Source organism: Alosa sapidissima, chromosome 24 (genome assembly GCF_018492685.1).
Source record: "Alosa sapidissima isolate fAloSap1 chromosome 24, fAloSap1.pri, whole genome shotgun sequence".
Taxonomy (NCBI): Eukaryota; Metazoa; Chordata; class Actinopteri; order Clupeiformes; family Clupeidae; genus Alosa; species Alosa sapidissima.
In genome coordinates, this window is record NC_055980.1 from 29,029,583 (window position 1) to 29,052,082 (window position 22,500).

At 46.6% G+C, this 22,500-nt stretch overlaps 1 protein-coding gene across 3 annotated transcripts in view; it reads left to right on the forward strand.

Annotated features, from left to right (window-relative positions):
- The first annotated feature begins 18,855 nt into the window (after nt 1-18,855).
- The window catches only part of aldoaa (aldolase a, fructose-bisphosphate, a), a 12,033-nt gene continuing 8,388 nt past the window's right edge, over nt 18,856-22,500 (forward strand). The window contains exons 1-4 of one of the 3 annotated variants that reach the window (XM_042081814.1): nt 18,971-18,985; nt 21,025-21,034; nt 21,103-21,224; nt 22,106-22,369. In XM_042081814.1, coding sequence (XP_041937748.1) covers nt 21,113-21,224; nt 22,106-22,369 — 376 coding nt within the window. In that variant the 5' untranslated portion in view covers nt 18,971-18,985; nt 21,025-21,034; nt 21,103-21,112. Of the gene's footprint in view, nt 18,991-20,129; nt 20,286-21,024; nt 21,035-21,102; nt 21,225-22,105; nt 22,370-22,500 lie in introns of those variants that run through there. The other 2 variants (XM_042081813.1, XM_042081812.1) reach the window with 2 other exon arrangements.

Sequence of the window (22,500 nt, forward strand, 5' to 3'; positions counted from 1 at the left end):
GTACGTGCATGTGTGTGTGTGTAAGTGTGTGTGTAAGTGCGTGTGTGTGTAAGTGCGTGTGTGTGTGTAAGTGCGTGTGTACGTGCATGTGTGTGTGTGTAAGTGCGTGTGTGTGTGTAAGTGCGTGTGTACGTGCATGTGTGTAAGTGCGTGTGTGCAAACTTAGCTCTAGCCTCACCTCACTCTCTGGTGGTGCAGCGTGTTCTAAAAACACAATGGATTAGTTTAATTGGCTTAAACACATGATATGGCAAGGTGCTGCGCTGTGATTGGCCAAGCTCAGAACAGTGGATATGCCAAACTCCCAAAGTGCTTTAGTCAGAACCAGAGTAGCTTTACACACACACACACACACACACACACATATAAATCAGAATCTCACAGGGCTAGCAGAGCTGGAGTAGATTGTTACCTGTACACACACACACACACACGTATATATCAGAACCTCAGAGCTGGGGTCAGGTATCCCTTCATTACAAGCTTTTTAATATGTCAAAATCTAATTAATTACATCCTCTGTGATTAATTAATCTAAATTCAATCACATTCAAAATGATTTACGTTGGGATCATTTAACACAATAATACAGAAATAATAATGATACAAAGAAACAAAACAATAAATAAAACATCAAAAACATACTAATTACTCGGGGATGGACACACACACACACATCAAAAACATACTAATTACTCGGGGATGGACACACACACACACATCAAAAACATACTAATTACTCGGGGATGGACACACACACACATCAAAAACATACTAATTACTCGGGGATGGACACACACACACATCAAAAACATACTAATTACTCGGGGATGGACACACACACATCAAAAACATACTAATTACTCGGGGATGGACACACACACACATCAAAAACATACTAATTGCTCGGGGATGGACACACACACATCAAAAACATACTGATAACTCTGGTTGTATCAACCTAAAATGCCAAATACAACAAAGATGAAATGTGTTTTAAAACTATTAAATATAACTGAATGAAGGTGCAGGCTCCCCTGATAGGTTAAAGTCATGTGACATGCTGACACCATGGTGTGCAGGCTCCCCTGATAAGTTAAAGCAGGGGTCTCAAACTCAAATGAGCTGGGGGCCAATTCTGCCAACGTCATTTGATTGGAGGGCCGGCTATTTCTGAAAATGCAATGTTCTTTTTTTCAAATACCACACAAAACTGCAAACAAAAAGTGCTATATTTATTTATAAGCTAAGGTTGCTAGTGTTTTTATCTAGTTTTAGACACCTGTGCTAGCAACCTTAGCTTATAAATAAATACATACGTCGCGGGCCGGAATTGGGCCGGACGCGGGCCGGGTGTTTGAGATCCCCTGGGTTAAAGTCATGTGACATGCTGACACCATGGTGTGCAGGCTCCCCTGATAGGTTAAAGTCATGTGATATGCTGACACCATGGTGTGCAGGCTACCGTGATAGGTTAAGGTCATGTGAAATGCTGACACCATGGTGAATTCCTGTCGGGCTGGATGAGGGTGATATGTATTTTTAACCAGCATGCATTTGGTTCAACCCAGTATGCATTGCGTTCTACCCAGTATGCATTGCGTTCTACCCAGCATGCATCACATCAAGTCAGAGCTGCACCAAAAATAATTAATGCGTAGCAAGATGGGTCGTCCTAGTTCATGTCTATGAGGGCAAAGTGGAGTTCAGTCAGAGACGGGCTCTGGTTCAGTTCCCGCCTGCACAGGGGCGTGTCACTGACGTATGACTGACGTTTGAGCGTCTCGGTTCCACGCCAGACAGAAGCCGGAGTACAAAACAAACTTGGTGTACACCTTCATTAATGTTGATTTTCTCCCGACTGGAGGGTCATACTGTCACGACATTCTCCTGAAATGGGGAGGAGGGTTTGGAAATCATGATACCGTGTCCGAAATGTGCATCCATTGCTCAGAAAAATAAGGCTTTGACAAATTTTGGGAAATTCTTGGATTCTGCCATAGACCTCAATGTTAAAAAGAGAGCCCGATCACTGCATAAATGTGCGGGGGCGTGTACTGCTACCCTATTTGCATAAATTTCCAGGGACAGGAAAAGGCCTCTCATGAAGTATCTTCGTAATCAACCATCTTTGGCTGCACAGCGCTGCAGCAGACAAGTGACCTGTCACTGGCCTATCAGATACACACAGCTGACCTGGGTCACCCTATCAGACACATGTTTTTTTATATTTGACTTTATGTTTTTATGTGGTATTTATGTGCCCTGTTTGGTGAGTCCTCATGTTGTGTTTATGTCTGTTTATGACTGTGCTCTCTCTGTTGGTGGCATAACAAACATTGCCCCTTGGGGATCATAAGTGATGCCCATGGTCAATAACTGGATGGGAGACCACATGTTCATTAAATCACTTTTTTATTATAAAAACTCTCGATGTCGCAATGTGTTTGCTTTTTGACCATTCTGAGAGTTTAGTTGAAACTGAGTGGTTAATGATGAAGTAAGAAAACATATAAACATGTTATCTGAAACAAGACCTTACAAATCAAACAAGGATCGAACCACATTTGAGCAGCCTAGACTACCGTGCAAAAACACCCTCACTAACCACTACACCATCATGGTTGTTGCATAAGTAAAGTCTACAGTAGCCTACACTGTTAATTGAACAAGCGGGCAAGCCTGCCGCCGACACTGGTGAAATGCACCGAAGGTTCACTTAGCTTTGGTCATATGACATGGGGATTTTGAATTATGTTTCGAAGCAGTGGTCACATGACATGGCTGTTTTGAACCACGTTTTGGAGCAGTGTTTCGAAAAACACTTGTGCTTCGAAGCCTCGACACTGATTTGTGACATCAGTTACAAAGTCAGAACCAGAGTAGGGTTTTAGTTCACACCCCTAATAAAGACATCTAGAACCTATCACCTTGAACGAGACACAGACAGGTGACCTGCGTTACCCTATCAAACACAACATTCTATCACTTTTTTTGTTGTTGCTGGAATCAGCCTTTCCACTGGGTCAATGATGACAACAAGACATCAATCGGTGACTCCGTCTCCCAAAGGACAGAACTCTCAGCGCTCCGCTCCATCTTCCAAAGAACACAACTCTTGAACTCTCAGCGCTCCACTCAGTCTCCCAAAGACCCACACAGATGCACACACTGATTTCCACTGATTTGTCCTCTGCTTTTAATACTATACAGCCTCTTCTGCTTGCTGAAGAACGTCTTCATGAATTTAAAACTGATCTCAACATTATTGGCTGGATTTTAGATTTTATGACAAACAGGTCGCAGTGTGTTAGAGTCAATGGCGTTCTCTGTGTGTATTAGAGTCAATGGCTTTCTCTGACCAGCTCAATTCTTCTGCTGGTTCTCCAGGGGTTTGTGCTTCTCTCCTGTTCATTCTACACAGCATACTAACAGCTGCAGCTTCTCTTGTTCATCCTGCACAGCATACTAACAGCTGCAGAAGTCAGTTTCAAAATACACAAATCATCAGGTTTGCCGATGACTCTGTCATAGTTAGTCTGCTTAAGGGAGGGGAGCTAAAGCATGGCCCAGTGGTGAATGACCTTGTCCCTTGGTGTGTGGAGTCCTATCTTGTCCAAAACCAAGGACATGGTGATAGGAAGTCTGCACCTACTGTACTCCCAAGCCTACTGAGATAAGGGGTCTGGATGTGGAGCCAGTGGACAGCTACAAATATCTCAGAAGCCATCTGTAAGAAGGTCCAACAGCGTCTCTACTTTTTGAAAAATTAATTCATTTAATGTATGCACAAAAATTATGAGACTGTTTTATAAATCTTTTATTAAGTATGTATAAGTATGAGTATGTAGGCACTTCAGCCTACAAGTCGGGGTTCGAACTGACAACCCTCCGGTTACAAGTACAAAGCACTAACCAGTAGGCCACGGCTGCCCCTCACAATGTATATGTACTATATATATATACTATAGTTAGGAAGGCTATGGCCATTTTGGACTGTGTTGACCATCCCCTCTATAGGCAGTTTGTGCTACCTTCAGGTAGAAGAAGATGCAGAGTTCCCACCCATAGGACTAAACGTTACGTAATCTCCTTTGTGTGTACTGCCATTAACATGCTGAATTTGCACAAATGATGTCATGTCTTTAATCTGCTGCTTCTTTGCACATTTGGACTTTTTGGACTGTTGCTAATCCTGGCCTCTCCATGTTGTGATCTTGCCCTGTGTTTTATTTACTGTACTGGTCTTGTCTGTCTGTGTTGTAATACTGTCGCCACTTATTATGACCGCTGCTAGCGCCCCGTCATCTACTTCCTGAATTTTTGGTCAACGATACCCGGGACACCGAACCACCGGGGCACATGAAATTTGGTGGGTACGTAGCCCCACTAGACTTTTACGGAAAAATTTAGTTTCGTCCCCGGGGGCCACTACCCCCCCCCCCCCCCCCCCCCTGGCTGGGCCCCCCGAACCGCAAAAAAAGCAGTTTTTCCTAAATAACTACCTGAACCGTGGCACTGAGGATGAAGAATCTTTTATGGTATGTTGGTCTCAAGGGCCCACATCAACCTGGCCCATAATCACTCGTTTGTGATTTGCACCCCCCCCGGGTAAAAAATGAAAATGCAATATTAGTCTGCTTTAATCGCCCCTATCTTCAGTTAAGATGTTCAGAACTGCACCAAATTGTATGTGTATGATTGACCTGCCATTCTCTGGGGGTATGCCAAGTTTCGTAGAATTTCATCCATGGGGGGGTCTTTAAAAAATTAGGTTATGTGTACATTTAGTGACTGTGCACTCATTGGCCTGTAGATGGCGGTGCACACATATACACATGCACACACACACAGGCACCCACATACTATCGGTATTAGAACGACCGATACATAATTACAAATTCAGTAGGATTAAAAGAAAGCCAAAATTCATCATCATCATCATGGCTGCATTTCCAGTATTGGCGATAAGTAGTCGTTTGTCCACTAGATGGCGCATCGTTGCAGTGAGACGTAATTTTGTTGGAAGTTAAAAGTGGGTTGGAAAAACAATGGACGCTTCCTACAAGGACTGTAGTTTACCGCAGAGAACGTCTAAGGATAGGACGATGTTCACATGAAATGTAATTCCCATTTCTTCTTGGAGCCGAAATAAATCTGAGGATGTTTATCGGACATGCTTGGTTTTTACTGCAGGTACGTTAATCTTATAATATCAATAAGGACCTAGGTAATGTTACCATTAGCGTTGGTTGAGTGATGGAAGCCAATTTGATTGATTGCATTTGTAGAAAACTATAAATGCGGTTATACCAAGCAAATTGATAGCAGCACTGTAATTGTATCTTTCGACTGTCATTTGTTGCATGTGCTACAAAATCATTCTGTGCAATGGAAGATTTACCAACGTTACACCGGTCTGATACAGTTTTGCCTATACATGCGTGAGACTGAGACGCCTGTTTATTTTTTGTTTTAAGTGCGTGCAGGGTGTGAGAGGGGAATCGATGTGCTTTGATTCCATCTTGGTAGTTGTAGTCTGTGAAATTAAAAAGCATGTGTGTGTGAAGTATCCAAACAATGACACCTTCATTTCATTATGACTGCTTTAGCAACACACCTTAAGCTACTGTGTAGTGGGTCCCATTTAGAAGTGGCTACTTCATTCACGCTTTTCTTGACTCATGGAGCTGCGTGAATTTTATTACAACTTTTCGCCACGATATGGCAGTTTAAGTCCGCTTGATACTGTAAGGCGTAAGCCATTGGTTTCCCAAGGAGATTTTATTTGTGTCGCCAGCATAGCCTATTGACAATTTATGTTGTAAATAGGCCTACCTTATAAGCCTACCTGTAGCTTAGGGAAGCTAACAGCTTTCTATTAGGATCTAGTTTGTTAGTTACAGTTTTGTCATTTTTTTGAGCGTGGATATGTCAATCGGAAAATTAAACAATATCGGGTGCCTATGGACTAGGTTGGGCGAACCCAGCCTGATCTGCCCGCTATTTATTTTTTGATTTCTTAAAAGATTGAACTTGGTCTGGTGAAAGCCAGACTAGCCATGGACCTCAGTTACACAATGCAAGGGAACATGAATCAGCCTATATTTGCACGAACAATAACGGACAACAGCTCTTCAACTTTGGCCCGTTAAAATGTGTATGAACAGTCTAGCGACGCATTTCATCAAGGCCCATTTGGACATGTCAGTTATTTGCACCACTGGTTAGATGTAAAACAGCATTTCGTTTCAGACTACTGTTACTTAATTTGTGCATTAACAATAACGTTTCAGACTACTGTTACTTAATTTGTGCATTGACAATAAAGTATTACATGAACTAAAGATGACTAAAATCTTATGTAGAAGAAGAAACATTCACAAAAAATCCATCCATCCAAAAATGACCTTTGTTTTTGATAGCTGTTGAAAACGGCATGGAACTGACAGAGATGTTTTTGTTTATAAATAAATAAATAACATTATGCTGATACCTTTTGCTTTTCCCAAATACAATGTAGCCTACAGGTGTAAGTGACCTTTCATCAATCCAGTTGCAATGGATGAACTGTGATGAACTGCCCTACTTGTGATTGTTTAGAGATTTTAAAGGTTTTATAACAATGCTACATCTTCTTTGGCTATTCTACAATCTATTCCCCTTTTCAGCACCAGTAGGCTACTTTCTGTGCAGCCGCACACACACACTCAGGCATGCCAAACAAGCATACACAAAAGTTTCAAGAGTGGGGGATGGAGTAAAATATGGAGACAAATTGAAGTGTGATTTATTTTCGCGGAACGGATGTACAGGACTGAGCGGCAGTCATATTTTGTACCACTATGCGGTACATCTAGTTATCTTGGGTGTTGTGCCATTGGTTGTGTGTCTTGATACCTACATGTAGCTGCAACTTCATTTCCCCCTGTGGGGTAATAAACTTTGACTTGACTTGATAATTCTAAAATGACAAGTCAGGGCCAGGCCAACAAATACAAATGGCAAAATACTATTTTATTATATATTATAGTTATATATTGTATTTAATAAATCATCAGTACTACCCTGTCGTGCTGCTATACACTACACCAGGGGTCGGCAGGTCAATTTGGGCGCGGCACAGTTACTTTACTCAGCCAATAGATGGCAGGCCAGAGGATAGGCTTATATTTAAACAACGCTCCGGTGGATGACCTGTTAGTCAACACGCATCTACACAGAGAATGGATAAAAATAACTCGTGAAAAATAACTCATTAACCATGGATCGGCCCATTGATGGTTTACTTGAGTAATTAAATGCTCTTGATTAACTCTGTTTTATCATTTATGTAGCCTAGGCTATAATCATTTTTGCAATTATAGACTGTTTAACACGGAGCCTTGTTTATTTTAATTAGGCTACTACTTTGGATATCTTACTTTGTCCATCTTACTGTTATTCATAAATACTTGGTTGACCCACGTCCTGACATGACAATGTTAAATGCTTACTGTTCTCCTACAATAAATATTAGTGTGCAGAGTGTAAGTAAGTAAGTACATTTAATTTATAGAGTGTGTGTGTGTGTGTGTGTGTGTGTGTGTTTATATGCTTATATATATATATATAGTAAGTAAGTAAGTAAATTGTAATTTATAGAGCACATTTAAAACAGTCTCCACTGACCAAAGTGCTGCACAGAGGATATGGCTAAAAATAGAGAATAAAAGCAAATCAGAACAAGCAAAATATAAAAGGCAAGCACAGAGAAAGTAAGCAAGACAAATACAGAAATACAATAGACAAATAGACAGCCCTAAACAAATAAATAGCAACAGTACAGAAGACACTTGAATATGAAGAAGAGAGGAGAGAGATGGACAGCTAGGAAGCAGGGAAGGCCAAGGAGTAAAGGTGGGTCTTTAGTCTTGATTTAAAAGTGGTGATGGAGGGAGACAGTCTAACATCTGGGGGCAGACAATTCCACAGACGTGGGGCTGCTACCGCAAAAGCTCTATCGCCTCTTTGCTTGAGGCGGGTGCGGGCCACAGAGAGAAGACCCTTGTCGGCAGATCTAAGGGACCTGGATGCTGAGAGGGGATCGAGGAGGTCTGAAATATATGAGGGAGCCAACCCATGCAGTGCCTTATAAACAATCAGAAGGACTTTGAAGTGGACCCTAAAGCTAATGGGGAGCCAGTGTAAGGAGGCCAGAACAGGGGTGATGTGTTGGTATTTCTTGGTGCCAGTAAGCATCCTAGCAGCTGCATTTTGTACTAATTGCAGACGAGAAAGTTGGCACTGGGGGAGACCAAGATAGAGGGAGTTGCAATAATCTAACCGGGATGTAACAAATGCATGAATTACTGTGTCTAAGTCCTTGGGAGACAAAGAAGGTTTGAGATGGGAAATAATTCTCAGCTGATGGAAGCTACTCTTGATAACAGAGCTAATCTGCCTTTTAAAACAGAGCTCTGAATCAAGGACGACACCTAGATTTTTGGCATGTGGCTTGAAAAAAGAGGAGAGGTGGGCTAATTTTCCTTCAATCAGGGGTCTAGCTTTAGAAGGACCAAAAATGATGACCTCTGTCTTATCATCATTTAGCTGAAGGAAGTTATTATTCATCACTTAATATCCTGGAGACAATCCAGAAGAGGCTGAATGGAGTTATCAGATTTTAAGGGCAGGTATAGCTGGGCGTCATCAGCATAGAAGTGAAAAGAGATGTCATATTGCCGGATGATGTCACCAAGGGAGAGCATGTATAAACAGAACAGCAAAGGGCCCAAAATGGCCTTGCGGGACCCCATAGGAGACAGGAGCTGAGGAGGAAGAGGAGCAACCAAGGGATACTGAGAAAGTTCTGTGTCTGAGGTAGGAGATGAACCAAAGTAGTGCTGTCCCCTTTATGCCTACCCAGTCCTCAAGACGGGTAAGGAGGGTGTTGTGGTCCACAGTATCAAACGCTGCGCTGAGGTCCAATAGAACCAGGATTGCATTTTGACCTGAATCTAAAGTGAGAAGCAAATCATTGGTGACTTTTAGCAGAGCCGATTCAGTACTGTGGAGTGTTCTAAAACCTGACTGGAAGGGCTCAAGGATGTTATGCTCAGTCAGGAAGGGAAGCAACTGGGCCAGCACTACTTTCTCCAGTACCTTGGAAAGGAAAGGGAGTTTAGAGATGGGGCGGTAATTATTCAAAGAATTTGCATCCAGGTTGGGCTTTTTAAGCAGGGGTTGGACCACCGCATGCTTAAAGCAGGCAGGGACAGCACCAGATGTCAAACAGGAGTTGATAACTAGCTGTATGGAAGGGCCCAACACATTAAAGCATCTTTCAAGATAGGAGAGGGGACAACATCACCAGGGGAAGATGTGGGTTTCATACAGAGGACTATGTCCTTGAGATCTGCTAGCGATACATCAGCAAAGTGACTGAAAGTAAATAAAGGGCCTGAAGACACCTTAACTGGGGGGGGGAAGGCAGAGGAGGGGGAGAGAACAGTGCTCTGATGTTTTCGATTTTATCAATGAAAAATGTCTTAAATTTCTCACAAGCATCAGCACTTGTGAAGGGAGCAGGTGAGAGCTGAGGGTTGGTGATTTGATTAATAGTGTGAAACAGAATTTTGGGTCTGTTAGCATGTTGGTTAATAATATCAGAGAAGTATTTAGCTCTGGATGCTTTGGCGGCTGCCTGGAAGGATGCTAGAGTAGATTTAAAAATGTCATGGGAGACTGTAAGATGGTCTTTTAGCCATTTCCTTTCAGCTCTCCGGCAGGCCTGCCTGAGTGAGCGGGAGGCATCATCTAACCAGACTTGAGATTTAAATTTCGGACGCTTGTGACAAAGAGGAGCCACCATATCAAGAATGGCTGAGCAGGAGGAGTGGAAAAGAGCAACCATATCATCTGGGCTGGATGAGGCAGAGGAGGCTGAGGACATGGTGGTAGCAATGGCCTCTTTGACAAAAAAGTCAGAGAACTGAGCTGCTGACTGAGAATTTATACAGCGAGAGTAGCGGCCAGTAGCTTTAGCCGCCTGCACAGGGTTAGAGATGGCAAAGTTAAATAAAACGGGTAAATGGTCAGAGAAGGACGTTTCCTCAACCATAATATTACCTACAGAAAAACCATAAGACAAAACAAGATCGAGGGTATGACCTAGTATGTGGGTGGCTTGATCAATATGTTGAGTGAGACCAAATGCATTCACAGCATCACAGAACTCTTTTCCCATTGGTTTATCTGGGCAGCATACTGTACATGAATATTAAAATCACCCAGTACTAGTAAGGGGTCATGCAATGACACAAAATGAGAGAGGAAGCCTGAAAACTCAGCAATAAAATCTTTATCTGGCTTGGGAGGTCTGTAAATCAACACACACACCAGCGAGTTAGTTTTGGATTCCACTGTCATGCATTGAAGTTCAAAGGTACTGTAAGTCTCTGTTGGAAGGGACCGGATTCAGTCCAGGTCATGGCGGCAGAAAAAGTCGTTCAGTATGAAAGTCTTATTTAGCACCGACCTGCAGTTGGCAAGAGCTGCCTTAGCCACAAAGTGAGCCGCGGCTTGATGACATGGAGAGTAATCCAATGAGCGAATGTTTTGGGGGTTTATTCCACCACTGCGGATGCGTAGCCTCGGTCAGGCGGGGATGACGGGCGTTGAGGAGGACTTCAGTGGAGCAGCAAAAACATGACAGGAGTAGATCAGATCCCACGAACGCCGAGTCAGGAAGATGTCATCGTGCACAGGTGAGGTCCTGACTGCGAGTGGGCAAGTCTCGCCCAGCTCCTGATTTTCACCCGAAGGCCTCCACGTTTGCCCTGACGCTTACGATGCTTCTTGCGGTGGGCAGAGCAGCAAGAGAGCCGGCGTATGCACTCTGGGACGGCTGGATAAACGTGGGATGAACGGCAGGAGTAGCACTGGGAAAGTGGTCCAGTGAGTCCTTAATGTGGAGCAGTGACTGACGATCACAGATCCGAAGAGCAATGGAGTATTTCCAGTGCAGCAGGAGGAGAAGCATGAGCAGACAAAACTTCAGACGTACAGGTAAGAGCTCACGGAGCAGACGGCAAGCCGACAAGCACACTGGCGCCATCATGCAACCGGAAGTGTAGCCTACCTTGTCACCAGTGAGTGTGAGAGTGAGGGGCGAACTACAGCTATATAGCCTAGAAATCTAGACGCGCCCCCAGGGCTAGTCTAGCAACTGTCCGTTGGCTTATGAGCTCCAGAAATCGAAACTCAATCAGGCCAATGAAATCGTGTATGAGTCGTTAGGTGGGCTTAACATAATGATTAATGGCAGAGTTGCAACCGTTTGGCTTAAATTCCCTGCTACTTGAAAACAAATAAGATGGTTGTTGCTGTTGGCGAACAGTGTGACACGAGTTAAGCTTTTATTAAGTTGGCAAACGTTTGAACTAGCCAACTAGCTCCGCTGGTGGGAAACGCATGGGACTCATAGCGCTGCCGCTGTCCTATTGCGTGCAGAGGGAATTTGAAAGACAACTGATTATCCCGCCCCTCGGACTGAGCACTGCGAACGGTGAGTGCCCAGACCGCGAAAGTAGAGCCTATAAAAAGGATGTGAAAGACTAGTTTGCGTTCATCTTAGCCGGCTTTGCACAGATGCAAAGCACATGTGTAGTGCTGGGCGGTATACCGGTTCACACCGTATACCGGTGTATATTTTCGTTATGATATGAATTTTTAATATACCGTCATACCGGTGTATTTGATTACACAACATTTGGAACGCTGCGCCGCGCGACAGTGTTTCAGACGGGACTTTTTTCACACGCACGCATGGTGCCACTGCGAGGCATAGTGAGGGTAAACACAAAACACCATTAGTTTTTCCCCTGAAGTATGACCCTTAAGGCTTAATTTCTCCTTAGATAAGGGGTTTATTTAAGGGTGTTGCACAGAATACCTTAAATTGTTTCTTTAGTTAAGGAAAAACGTTAAGGGATACTGCATTGAAAGGGATTTACCGTCTTGACAATTCTATTGAGATTGTTCAACAGCTGTAACTAGCTGGCTAGTAGGTGATGTCATTAGTTAGCAACCCACCAAACACAGTGAAGTTTAATGATCTTATTGTAGTGAATGTGACCGGCATAATTCACCTTTGTTATTAAGTGTGGTTCTACACACCGTTTATATTAAACACAGCACTGTCTGTAGTTACTTCATGGGAGTATAACTGTTCAGGGATCGTGGTCCCTTTAAATGTTATGAATGTGTGATGACATGTAGCCCCATGCCTGTTTTGTTGCTGGACAGCGCCATTTTAGTTTTCAGTGTTTTTCCTATGTAAATAAACGACACACGCATTTGTGTGCTCAACGTGAGAAATTGTCTCTTGCGATTTACTGCAATTTCCACACTGGTGACCCCGACGTTAGTCTGCTGGACGTATCCAGAGACACGACACGACCATGACCGCGAACGCTGTTACCCTCAAACTCCCCGAATTCTGGGAATCGTCGGCGTCGATTTTCTTTTTATCCAACTTTTTCTGCGTCAGCTGCCTTCCCAAGTCAGGGCTGCACTAGCCAACACCACAATCACTGACAGTCGGAGAATGGCTGAAGAGGCTGACAAATTCTTCCTGGCAAGTCAGGGACATTGTGTGGCTGCGCTTTTTCCCGCACACATCGCTCCTGTGACGCTGGACGACTCCACACTCATCACTGCAACCACTTCTCGTCGGCAGCAGTCTTCTGGCCCTCAACAGTCTTCAGGCTTGTGTTTTTATCATGCCAAGTTTGGACCCAAGGCTAACAAATGTCGTTCGCCGTGCAGTTTCGGCGGGTCGGGAAATGCCAGGGCCGGCGCTCAGTAGTGGCCATGAGCGTCGGCCACGTAGGCAGGCTGCTTTTCATCCGTGACAGCATCTCCGGACGACATTTCCTGTGCGACACGGGAGCACAGAGGAGCGTCCTGCCTGCATCCCGTTTGGACATGGTGACTGACAGCCACGGCCCCCCTATGGAAGCTGCCAATGGTAGCCCCATCCGCACATATGGAACGAGGTACGTTGAATTGTGTTTCGGAGGACAGTGGTTTGGCTGGGACTTTGTTACAGCAAAGGTTGCCGTTCCCCTCCTCGGAGCCGATTTTCTGTGTGCACATGGACTGTTGCTAGATGTGAAGAACCGCCGTTTGATTGACGCCGTCACATTTTGTTCTTATACGTGCACGCTCAGCGGGACTGACTCCATACGACTGTCTAGCATGCTATCAGCCTCAGATGACTTCCACCGTCTACTTGCCGAGTTCCCAGCGCTCACTCAGTCCACTTTCTCTGCATCCGCTGTAAAGCATGGTGTGGAGCACCATCTCGCCACTACTGGTCCACCCGTCTACGCTCGCGCTCGGCGCCTCGACCCGACCAAGCTTGCCGTTGCAAAGGCTGAATTTGTAAACATGGAACGCCTGGGTATAGTCCGTCGATCCGACAGCCCGTGGGCATCACCCCTCCACATCGTCCCCAAACTCAGTCCCGAACATACAGGATTTTTCAGCTCACCTGGCAGGTAAGGTGATTTTTTCCAAGGTGGACCTCGTCCGGGGATATCATCAGGTGCCGGTGCACCCACTGGACATTCCCAAAACAGCCGTGATCACGCCGTTTGGTCTTTTTGAGTTCCTGCACATGCCATTCGGTCTTAAAAACGCCGCCCAATCTTTTCAACGCCTCATGGACTCTGTTTTGCGGGACCTACCTTTTCTTTTTGTGTACCTGGATGACATCCTCGTAGCGAGCACGTCCAAGTCTCAACACCTGGCGCACCTCCGAACACTTTTTGAGCGACTTAGCCAACACGGGCTAATTGTCAACCCCGCCAAGTGCCAGTTTGGTCTCTCCACCGTTGACTTCCTGGGACACACAGAGTCACTAAGGACGGTGCAGTCCCTCTCCCATCAAAGGTGGAGGCAGTAACAAAGTTCCCACGCCCGCTCACTGTCAAATCCCTGCAGGAGTTCCTCGGCATGGTGAATTTTTATCACCGCTTCATCCCTCGAGCTGCTCAGCTCATGCGGCCCTTGCACGAGGCCTTGAGAGGTAACCCCAAGCACCTTGTGGACTGGTCAGAGAGCAGGGACAAGGCTTTTGCTGCCACTAAGGCAGCCCTGGCGAATGCCACCATGCTGGCACATCCTTCTTCAACAGCCTCCATCGCCATCACCTCGGACGCCTCGGACTACGCTGTCGGTGCTGTCTATGAGCAGTGGGTAGGCGGGGCCTGGCAGCCGCTGGCTTTCTTTAGCCGTCAGCTGCGTCCCAGCGAGCGTAAGTACAGCACTTTCGACCGGGAGCTGCTTGGTCTCTACCTCGCCATCAGACATTTTCATTCCCTGCTGGAAGGTCAACACTTTACTGCTTTTGTGGACCACAAGCCACTGACTTTTGCCATGGCCAAGGTGGCTGAGCCGTGGTCCGCCCGCCAGCAACGCCATCTGTCCTACATTTCAGAGTTCACTACGGACTTGCAACATGTTGCTGGTAAGAACAACTACGTGGCGGACCGCCTGTCACGGGCTGTGGCGGGGGCAGACCATCTTGGTTTTGATTACCACCGCATGTCAGCAGATCAGACCACAGACCCGGACATGCAACTCCTGAGGACCTTAACTACAGGGCTGCAAATCGAGGACGTGGTTTTTGGAGATGCTGGCACCACGCTCCTGTGTGACGTCTCCACAGGCAGTCCTCGGCCAATCGTTCCCACAGGATGGAGACGACAAGTTTTTGATGCCATCCATGGTCTCTCCCACCCAGGTTCGAAAGCGTCACAGAGACTGGTTGCAGCAAAGTTTGTCTGGCACAGCCTCAAGAAGGACGTTAGGGACTGGACTAACACCTGTGTTGAGTGCCAACGGGCCAAAGTACACCGTCACACTAAAGCCCCGCTAGAGTTGTTCCCGGTTCCAGAGAGACGTTTTGACCATGTGAATGTAGATCTGGTCGGCCCTCTGCCATCTTCTCACGGTTTCACATACCTGTTAACCATGGTTGACAGGACCACCCGCTGGCCTGAGGCTGTGCCACTGACGTCTGTGGCGACTGTTGAGATGACACGGGCATTTATCGGAGCCTGGGTTGCTCGTTTCGGCCCCTCGGATATATCCTCTGACCGAGGCGCGCAGTTCACGTCTGAGCTGTGGAATGCTGTCGCACAGAGCCTCGGGGTGAAACTCCACCGCACGACTGCATATCACCCGCAGGCTAACGGACTCTGTGAACGTTTTCATAGGTCAATGAAGGCTGCCCTGCGTGCCAGCCTCAAAGACAGCAACTGGGTCGACAAACTCCCGTGGGTGATGCTGGGCATCAGGACCGCGCCAAAGGAGGACTTACAGTCCTCATCTGCCGAACTTGTTTATGGACAACCGCTGCGGGTCCCAGGGGATTTTGTCTCTAGCACCACGGTTCCTTGGTCTGCTACTCTCCAGCGGTCAACTCTATTGGACAATGCGAGGCTTTTCGCACCTGTCCCTACTTCCCGTCACGGCCTCCCTCAGTCGCACATTCCCACTGGGCTTCAGACGGCTGATTATGTTTTCATTCGCCACGATGCCCACAGAGGACCGCTACGCCCGCCCTACGAGGGCCCATTCCGTGTTTTGTAGGCAGGAGACAATGGGCGGACATGGACATGGGCGGCAAACCGGCGCGACTCTCCATTGACCGCCTCAAACCGGCTCACTTGGATGTGGCCGGGCCCGTTGACCTGGCCCAGCCCCCACGACGCGGACGGCCTCCAGCTCTGCCCCCACCCCCTACTCCCCTCTCTCCCAAGCCTCCCACACGCCATGCCCCACACCCGTGTCATGACGGGACACCTGCCGCAGTTGGGTCTCATCGACCTCCGGTACAGCACAGCCGTTGTGGACGGTTAATACGCCCACCTCCCCGTTGACTGTTGATTTTACTTCTGATATGGTAAATTCTGGGGGGACGTGTGTAGTGAATGTGACCGGCATAATTCACCTTTGTTATTAAGTGTGGTTCTACACACCGTTCATATTAAACACAGCACTTTGTTCTGTCTGTAGTTACTTCATGTAAGTATAACTGTTCAGGGATCGTGGTCCCTTTAAATGTTATGAATGTGTGATGACGTGTAGCCCCATGCCTGTTTTGTTGCTGGACAGCACCATTTTAGTTTTCAGTGTTTTTCCTATGTAAATAAACGACACACGCATTTGTGTGCTCAACGTGAGAAATTGTCTCTTGCGATTTACTGCAATTTCCACATTATCATTTATCTCACCTTAAGAATATTCGCTGAACTTATCCAGGTAGCAAGTAAAGCATGTTATAGACATGCACTGAGCAATACTAGCTGGCTAGTTAGAAATGATCCTGACTGTCATCAGTGCACCAAAACAAACTTGTGTTAATGTTTTGCCTAGCGAACCGAACCGAAGCTCATGGCAGGCTAATAAGACATCCATATCAAGTTAACGTTAGCCTACCACTAACGTCATGTAAACCACACAATAACATTAAGGCATGTTGCTGATGGGCCTATTTGACAGAGTAAGCATATTAGCAGAGGTTTTATTTTTAATTGTATCAATTAAGTACAAAAAGTATAATTACAAGTTGCACTACTTTTTGTATTGGTTGTATTGGCTACAAGATGTTTGTCAAATTTGTACAGTAAAAGTTCTGTATTTTGACTGCAATAGTCTTTGCATTCTGTTTAGATTCTTCATTAGAATCATGGGGCCATGCAAAACTGCATTACCACTAGTGTGGAGTTATTCTACATCATGACAGTAAAATAGACCATCCTTAGTCAATGTACTGCAGCAATTCCTCCCTCAACCTGTAGAAAATGCTGAACATCTGATTATGCATGGAAAAAAAATACCGTCATATACTGTGAAACCGTAAGAATTTTGAAAAATACCGTGATATACATTTTTGGTCATACCACCCAGCACTACCCATGTGTCTGATCTGCAATGACGCTGCCGCTGTTTGAAAGGAATCTAGACGGCAGTACAAGAGGAAGCGGCACCTCCAAGGCGGCCTATCCGCTCCAGACAGAGGCACGAAAGCGCAACATGCGCTGGCAGAGGATCAGGGATCAAAGGACCGGATCATAGTGCGTCTGGGGTTCTTTCTGCATCATAGTGCGTCTGGTGTTTCTCATATTTGTTTAAGCACACGTGGTTTGATTGGTGAATAGGCTATTTGTAAATGATTTTTTAAAAATCGGACTACAGGAATAATCTGCCGGGCCAAATAATATTGCTGGCGGGCCAACTTTGGGCCGCAAGCCGCCTGTTGCCGACCCATGCACTACCCACTATACACACTCCTGCCTGAGGAGCACAGAGCATGTGTGTGTGTGTGTGAACTGAATGTGGTCTACATGAGTCGTAGTCTGTGTACCATCCCTGCTGATGCTGGTAGCTGGTTTTAGCTGATCTTTGCTGGTTTTAGCTGGTCTTTGCTGGTTTTAGCTGGTTTTCTTCCAGCTCTTGCTGGTGTAGCTGGTTGGGCCACCAGGTGGATATGCTGGCGTGACCATCTGAGGAAGCTGGTCATGCTGGTGTGACCAGCCTGTCTTGTGGGATACAGCTGGTGTAAGATGGTCATGCTGGTGATAAGCCCGCCAAGCTGGTGTAAGATGGTCATGCTGGTTTGCTAGAATGACCAAAATAAGATGGCATGGCCAGTTAAACCAGTAAAGTAGACCAGCAACACCAGCTAAAATTACCATCTTGAGGTGGTATGACAAGTAAAACCAACTGAATTACCATCGTAAGCTGAACGTATGTTTTCGCAAGAGTTTTGCTGGTCAAACAAGATGGTCAACCAGCAATCCACCTGAAGCTGGTCAGGCTGTTTTATCGGCAGGAATGACTCAGCACTCTGCTCTAGATTACAGCAGATTATGGCAGATTAAATCACATTACCATCACTTGTGTTATTACTGAACTGAGACTGAACACAATTAAATCATGTGGACATAACTTGTTATTACTGAGACTGAACACAATTAAATCACATTACCATCTCTTGTGTTAATAACCCACCATCCGGTCACATTTTAATTGCTGGTACGAATGCTTCAACTTTGCATTATCTACTGTGAACGTTTGACTTTGCATATACTGTAGGTGCTGTGAAGGTTTTGACTTTAGGTGCTGTGAAGGTTTTGTCTTTAGGTGCTGTGAAGGTTTTGAGTAGAGTAGAGACCACCAGTCCATTGTATTCTGAGGTGCACGTGGATGATCCTGGAAACATCACACACACACACACTCCACAGGGGAGAAGCATGTTCTCCGTCGGCCTCACACATCCGCTCCTTGAGTGGCCCCACTGTCCTGCAGCAGGAGCCACACAGCAGCAGCTTCTGTTGCGGCCCTGATGTGGCCCTGATGTCACCCAGATGTGGCCCTGATGTGGACCTCAAGAGATAAGTGTGTCTCTTGTTTATGATGTACAGTAGGCCTCCTATGGTGCTGTAACTGACCTGCTGACTGTGTGTGTGTGTGTGTTTGGGGGGAAGGTCATCCTTTCTGATAGACTGTGTGTGTGTGCATGCGTCTGTAGGCCACTTCATGTTCCCTTGTAGCACAACTGCTATCTGTAGGAATTGTGTGTGTGCGTGTGTGTGTGTGTGTGTGTGTGTGTGTGTGTGTGTTACATGTGCTACTTCATGGACTCCTATCTGTAGGAATTGTTATTCTTTCCCTATCTGACAGTTCCATGGTAAAAATGGTCTCACTTTTATTATAAACTTTCTAGAAAAACCCACACACGCACACTGCTACAGCTGAATGTCGCGGTGCCCTTCTGCTGTTGTCTGCCATGTTGGTCCACCCACATGATCCGTGTGTGTCCGCCGTTGACATAAATACCACGCGCCCGCCCTGCTAGGGGTTCCGTACGCACAGCTCACGCGCATCCCTTTGCAACTCTCCCGTCTCTCCATCGTCGACACCTGCTGACCGACGGTAGGAGACTTTAACTAATATAGTATCTAACTAATCACACTGTAATCGGAGGTATGAGCTCCGTTACTCGTTTTATGATATCGATGCAATTAATCAGGCTTTGATCTCGACAGATGAGATTAGTTTTTGACTAGATTTGTGCATGGTATACCATTTACTATGTGAACTGTACAGGTAACATGGGCAGATGTGTTATATTGTGTGTGTGTGTGTGTGGAGGGGTTATCATCGAAAAGAGCAGCTTGTTGTATGGCATTTCTGTGGCATGTTGTATGGCATCCGTTTGAAATGCTGGTTATTGCGTAATTATGTCAATGATCGAGTAGGCGAACTGGGCACAGAGATTCTGGGCTAACTGTGGGATGACATAATCGCGCCTCTAAAACGGAGCTGAAGACGGCGCGCGGATGTGTGACAGTACTGTTAAACAGACGCTTTCTAAAGATACCTTCTCTAAGAGCGAGGCATGACCGCCGCGCATGTAGGCTCCGGGCCGGTAGGATATATTTAGTCTGTGGCTGAGGATGAGCATGAGGGGCTTTGATGATGTGCTTTCCCTGGGCACGTAAACATTTCTTTTGCAGAATGAAAGCCAGGCCCCCGACCCGCTCTGATAGGCTATGCCTGGGCCGGGGATATAATTCGCGCAGATTGGCTATCGTGCGCAACAAGTTTCTCAATATGAACTGCGCAAGTGCCTTCTAAAACACACTGTCAGTAGGGTGGGACCGCTGCGGTAGAGAATAGAATGCCTCGTATATCAATATTTCATGTGATTGGCGGCAGATGTAGGTCTTCTGGTGCAGTTCACGCGCAATTATGCGCCGTTGCAGTATTACACGTAGCATCCGCCCCCCCCATTTCTGTCTGAGTCAATTCATGACTTCGATCAGCATCCTCTGTCGTACGTGACTTCTCGTCCGCAAACTGCGCATGAAGGCCGCATGTGAGCTCCGTCACGTAAGCCAGTATTATTCCTCCTCCTGACCACCCCCATTGTCCTTCGTCATCCGCAAAAACACTCCTCTAGAAGCAGACTGGCCAATCGCCGGACATCACACTAGCATCCACCCCCGCCCTATTGTGTGCAATGTGGGTTTGTGTGCAGTGAGGGTTTGTTCTCATTGGTCAATGCTCTGGTAACGCATACTAAGGGAACTTCATCGCTCAGGCGCACCTCCCGTCATTGGCGTTGTTTGATAAAACCGAGTAGACGCACATTTCCTCTGATTGCTAGTCATTCTTCCTCTTTCGCCCGACCTTGCATCTCTTCCGCCCCTCGCTTTGACTATCAAGTAAGTTTTCTCTTTATGTCAAATATTTGTACATTACTTATTTGCTTCTCTTGTCTTATGTGTTGTTAAACATGGCTATTTTATGGGATATGGAGACGGTGAAAGTGATCTGTAATGAGTTTACATCATGTGCTTAAAAAACGTGACGCTTTTCCTCGGTATCCGGCACCAGCCGCTCCCTCCACAGTCGACTACAAGGTCACTCGATGCGACACCAAGGGCAGATGCGGAAATGTACTGTGGCCTGCTTTTCACTCGTGACAATTTCGTTCTCTTTAGATCTGACGTTAGCGGTTCTGCGGCTTTTATCGATATAAAAAACAACAAAAAAAACATGTCTGATCCGAAGAGACAGACTGAGCTCACGTACGCGTGGATAATCTCCCGTCACGGGGACGGACACTCCCCGCGCGCATGCTGTGATTAACCAGACCTGTACATTTAAAGGGCTCGGTAGATGGTTTCATTCTATAGTAGCCTAAATCAGCTGTGACTGTTCCGTGTGTTAGAGCGAGAGAAAGAGTGAGTGAGTGAGCGAGTGTGTCTTCCCGTGTGTCTGTCTGTCTGTCAGGGTCGGTTGCTGATGCTGACGTTATCACAGGGGCTATTAGGTAATCGCGTGCTCGCAGACTAGACGGGTCCTCTGCGCCACTGGTCACGGATGCGGCTCGAGAGAGAGGGCCCGTGTCCCCCGAAGCGCTCGAACACCGTGTTCTCTGAAGGCTACTAGCCTACACAAGCACGGAACGGCGCGACACATTGTCTGAGTGCTCGTCCTTGCTTCTGAAATAAGAGTGTAATTGTGAACCCCCCGCAGATCAGTCATCATGCCACACGCCTACCCGTTCCTGAGCAGCGAGCAGAAGAAGGAGCTGAGCGACATCGCTCAGAGGATTGTAGCCCCGGGAAAAGGCATCCTCGCCGCCGATGAGTCAACAGGTAAGGAACTCCATGTATCAACCCCGCAACACACACACATACACACACACACACTGTGTCAGAGGGTCGTGACGGAGGGCCGCTAATGGCGCAGTCAGAGCTAACAGGTTGCTGTCTCTTTAAGATTGCGCCAGTGGAATGCTCAATTATTTGATAGCGGCCTGGTCACATGTTATGCCGCCAGTGAGTCAGCTGTGGCCAACTTTGGGCACGACCAAGTGCGGGCAGTGTGTGTGTGTTGCACCTCTGTATGAATGTTGCTGTGTGTATTTGTATGTGTGATTTTTTTTATTTTATTTTTTTTTTTTTAGCATGTAGCACGTGTATTGTGAGTTTGTGTGTGTATTGAGTCTTTTCTGATTTTGAGTGGTGTGTGTGTGTTTAGATGCAGTGTGTGCTGCAGTATAAATCAATCTGTCCTGGGTGTTGTGGCCTGTAATCAATACACCGGGTCACCCCTTCACAGAAAACACACACACACACACACACACACACACACACACACACACTGCAGTAGTAGTGGAACGTAGAAGTACATGATAAGAACACCATAACAATATATAATACACCATAACAATATATAATCCCATGATGACAGTACAACAATAGTAATGTTTGATAGTGGATGTTAAAATGGCCGACTGCAGTGGGCTCTGGCCCAAGTGTGTGTCCGGTCGGGTCCATGCCGGGCCAGTGAGCTGGAGCGTGGTTCCGGCCGTGGGGGAACAGAACCACGGTTCCGATGGGCCAGCCCCCTCCCTGGCTGTGTCCGACGGTTCCGGTTTCTGCCGGTTCTGCAGAGCAACAGAACGTCTGAAAGAGTAGACTGCAGTTGGCATGGTAACCAAGCCTCCCTCTGTCTGGCCGTGTCCCAAACACAGGCAGCGTTGCTAAGCGCTTCCAGAGCATCAACGCGGAGAACACGGAGGAGAACCGGCGCCTGTACCGCCAGCTGCTCTTCACGGCCGACGACATCGAGCCCTGCATCGGCGGCGTCATCTTCTTCCACGAGACGCTCTACCAGAAGACGGACGACGGAAAGCCCTTCCCAGAGCTCATCAAGGACCGCGGCATGGTGGTGGGCATCAAGGTGGACAAGGGCGTCGTGCCCCTCGCCGGCACCAACGGAGAGACCACCACCCAGGGTGAGTTGAGACGCGCGCACACACACACACACACCACCACCACCCAGGGTGAGTGGAGACGCACACATACACGCGCGCACACGCACACATACACGCACACATACACACACACATACACGCGCACATACACA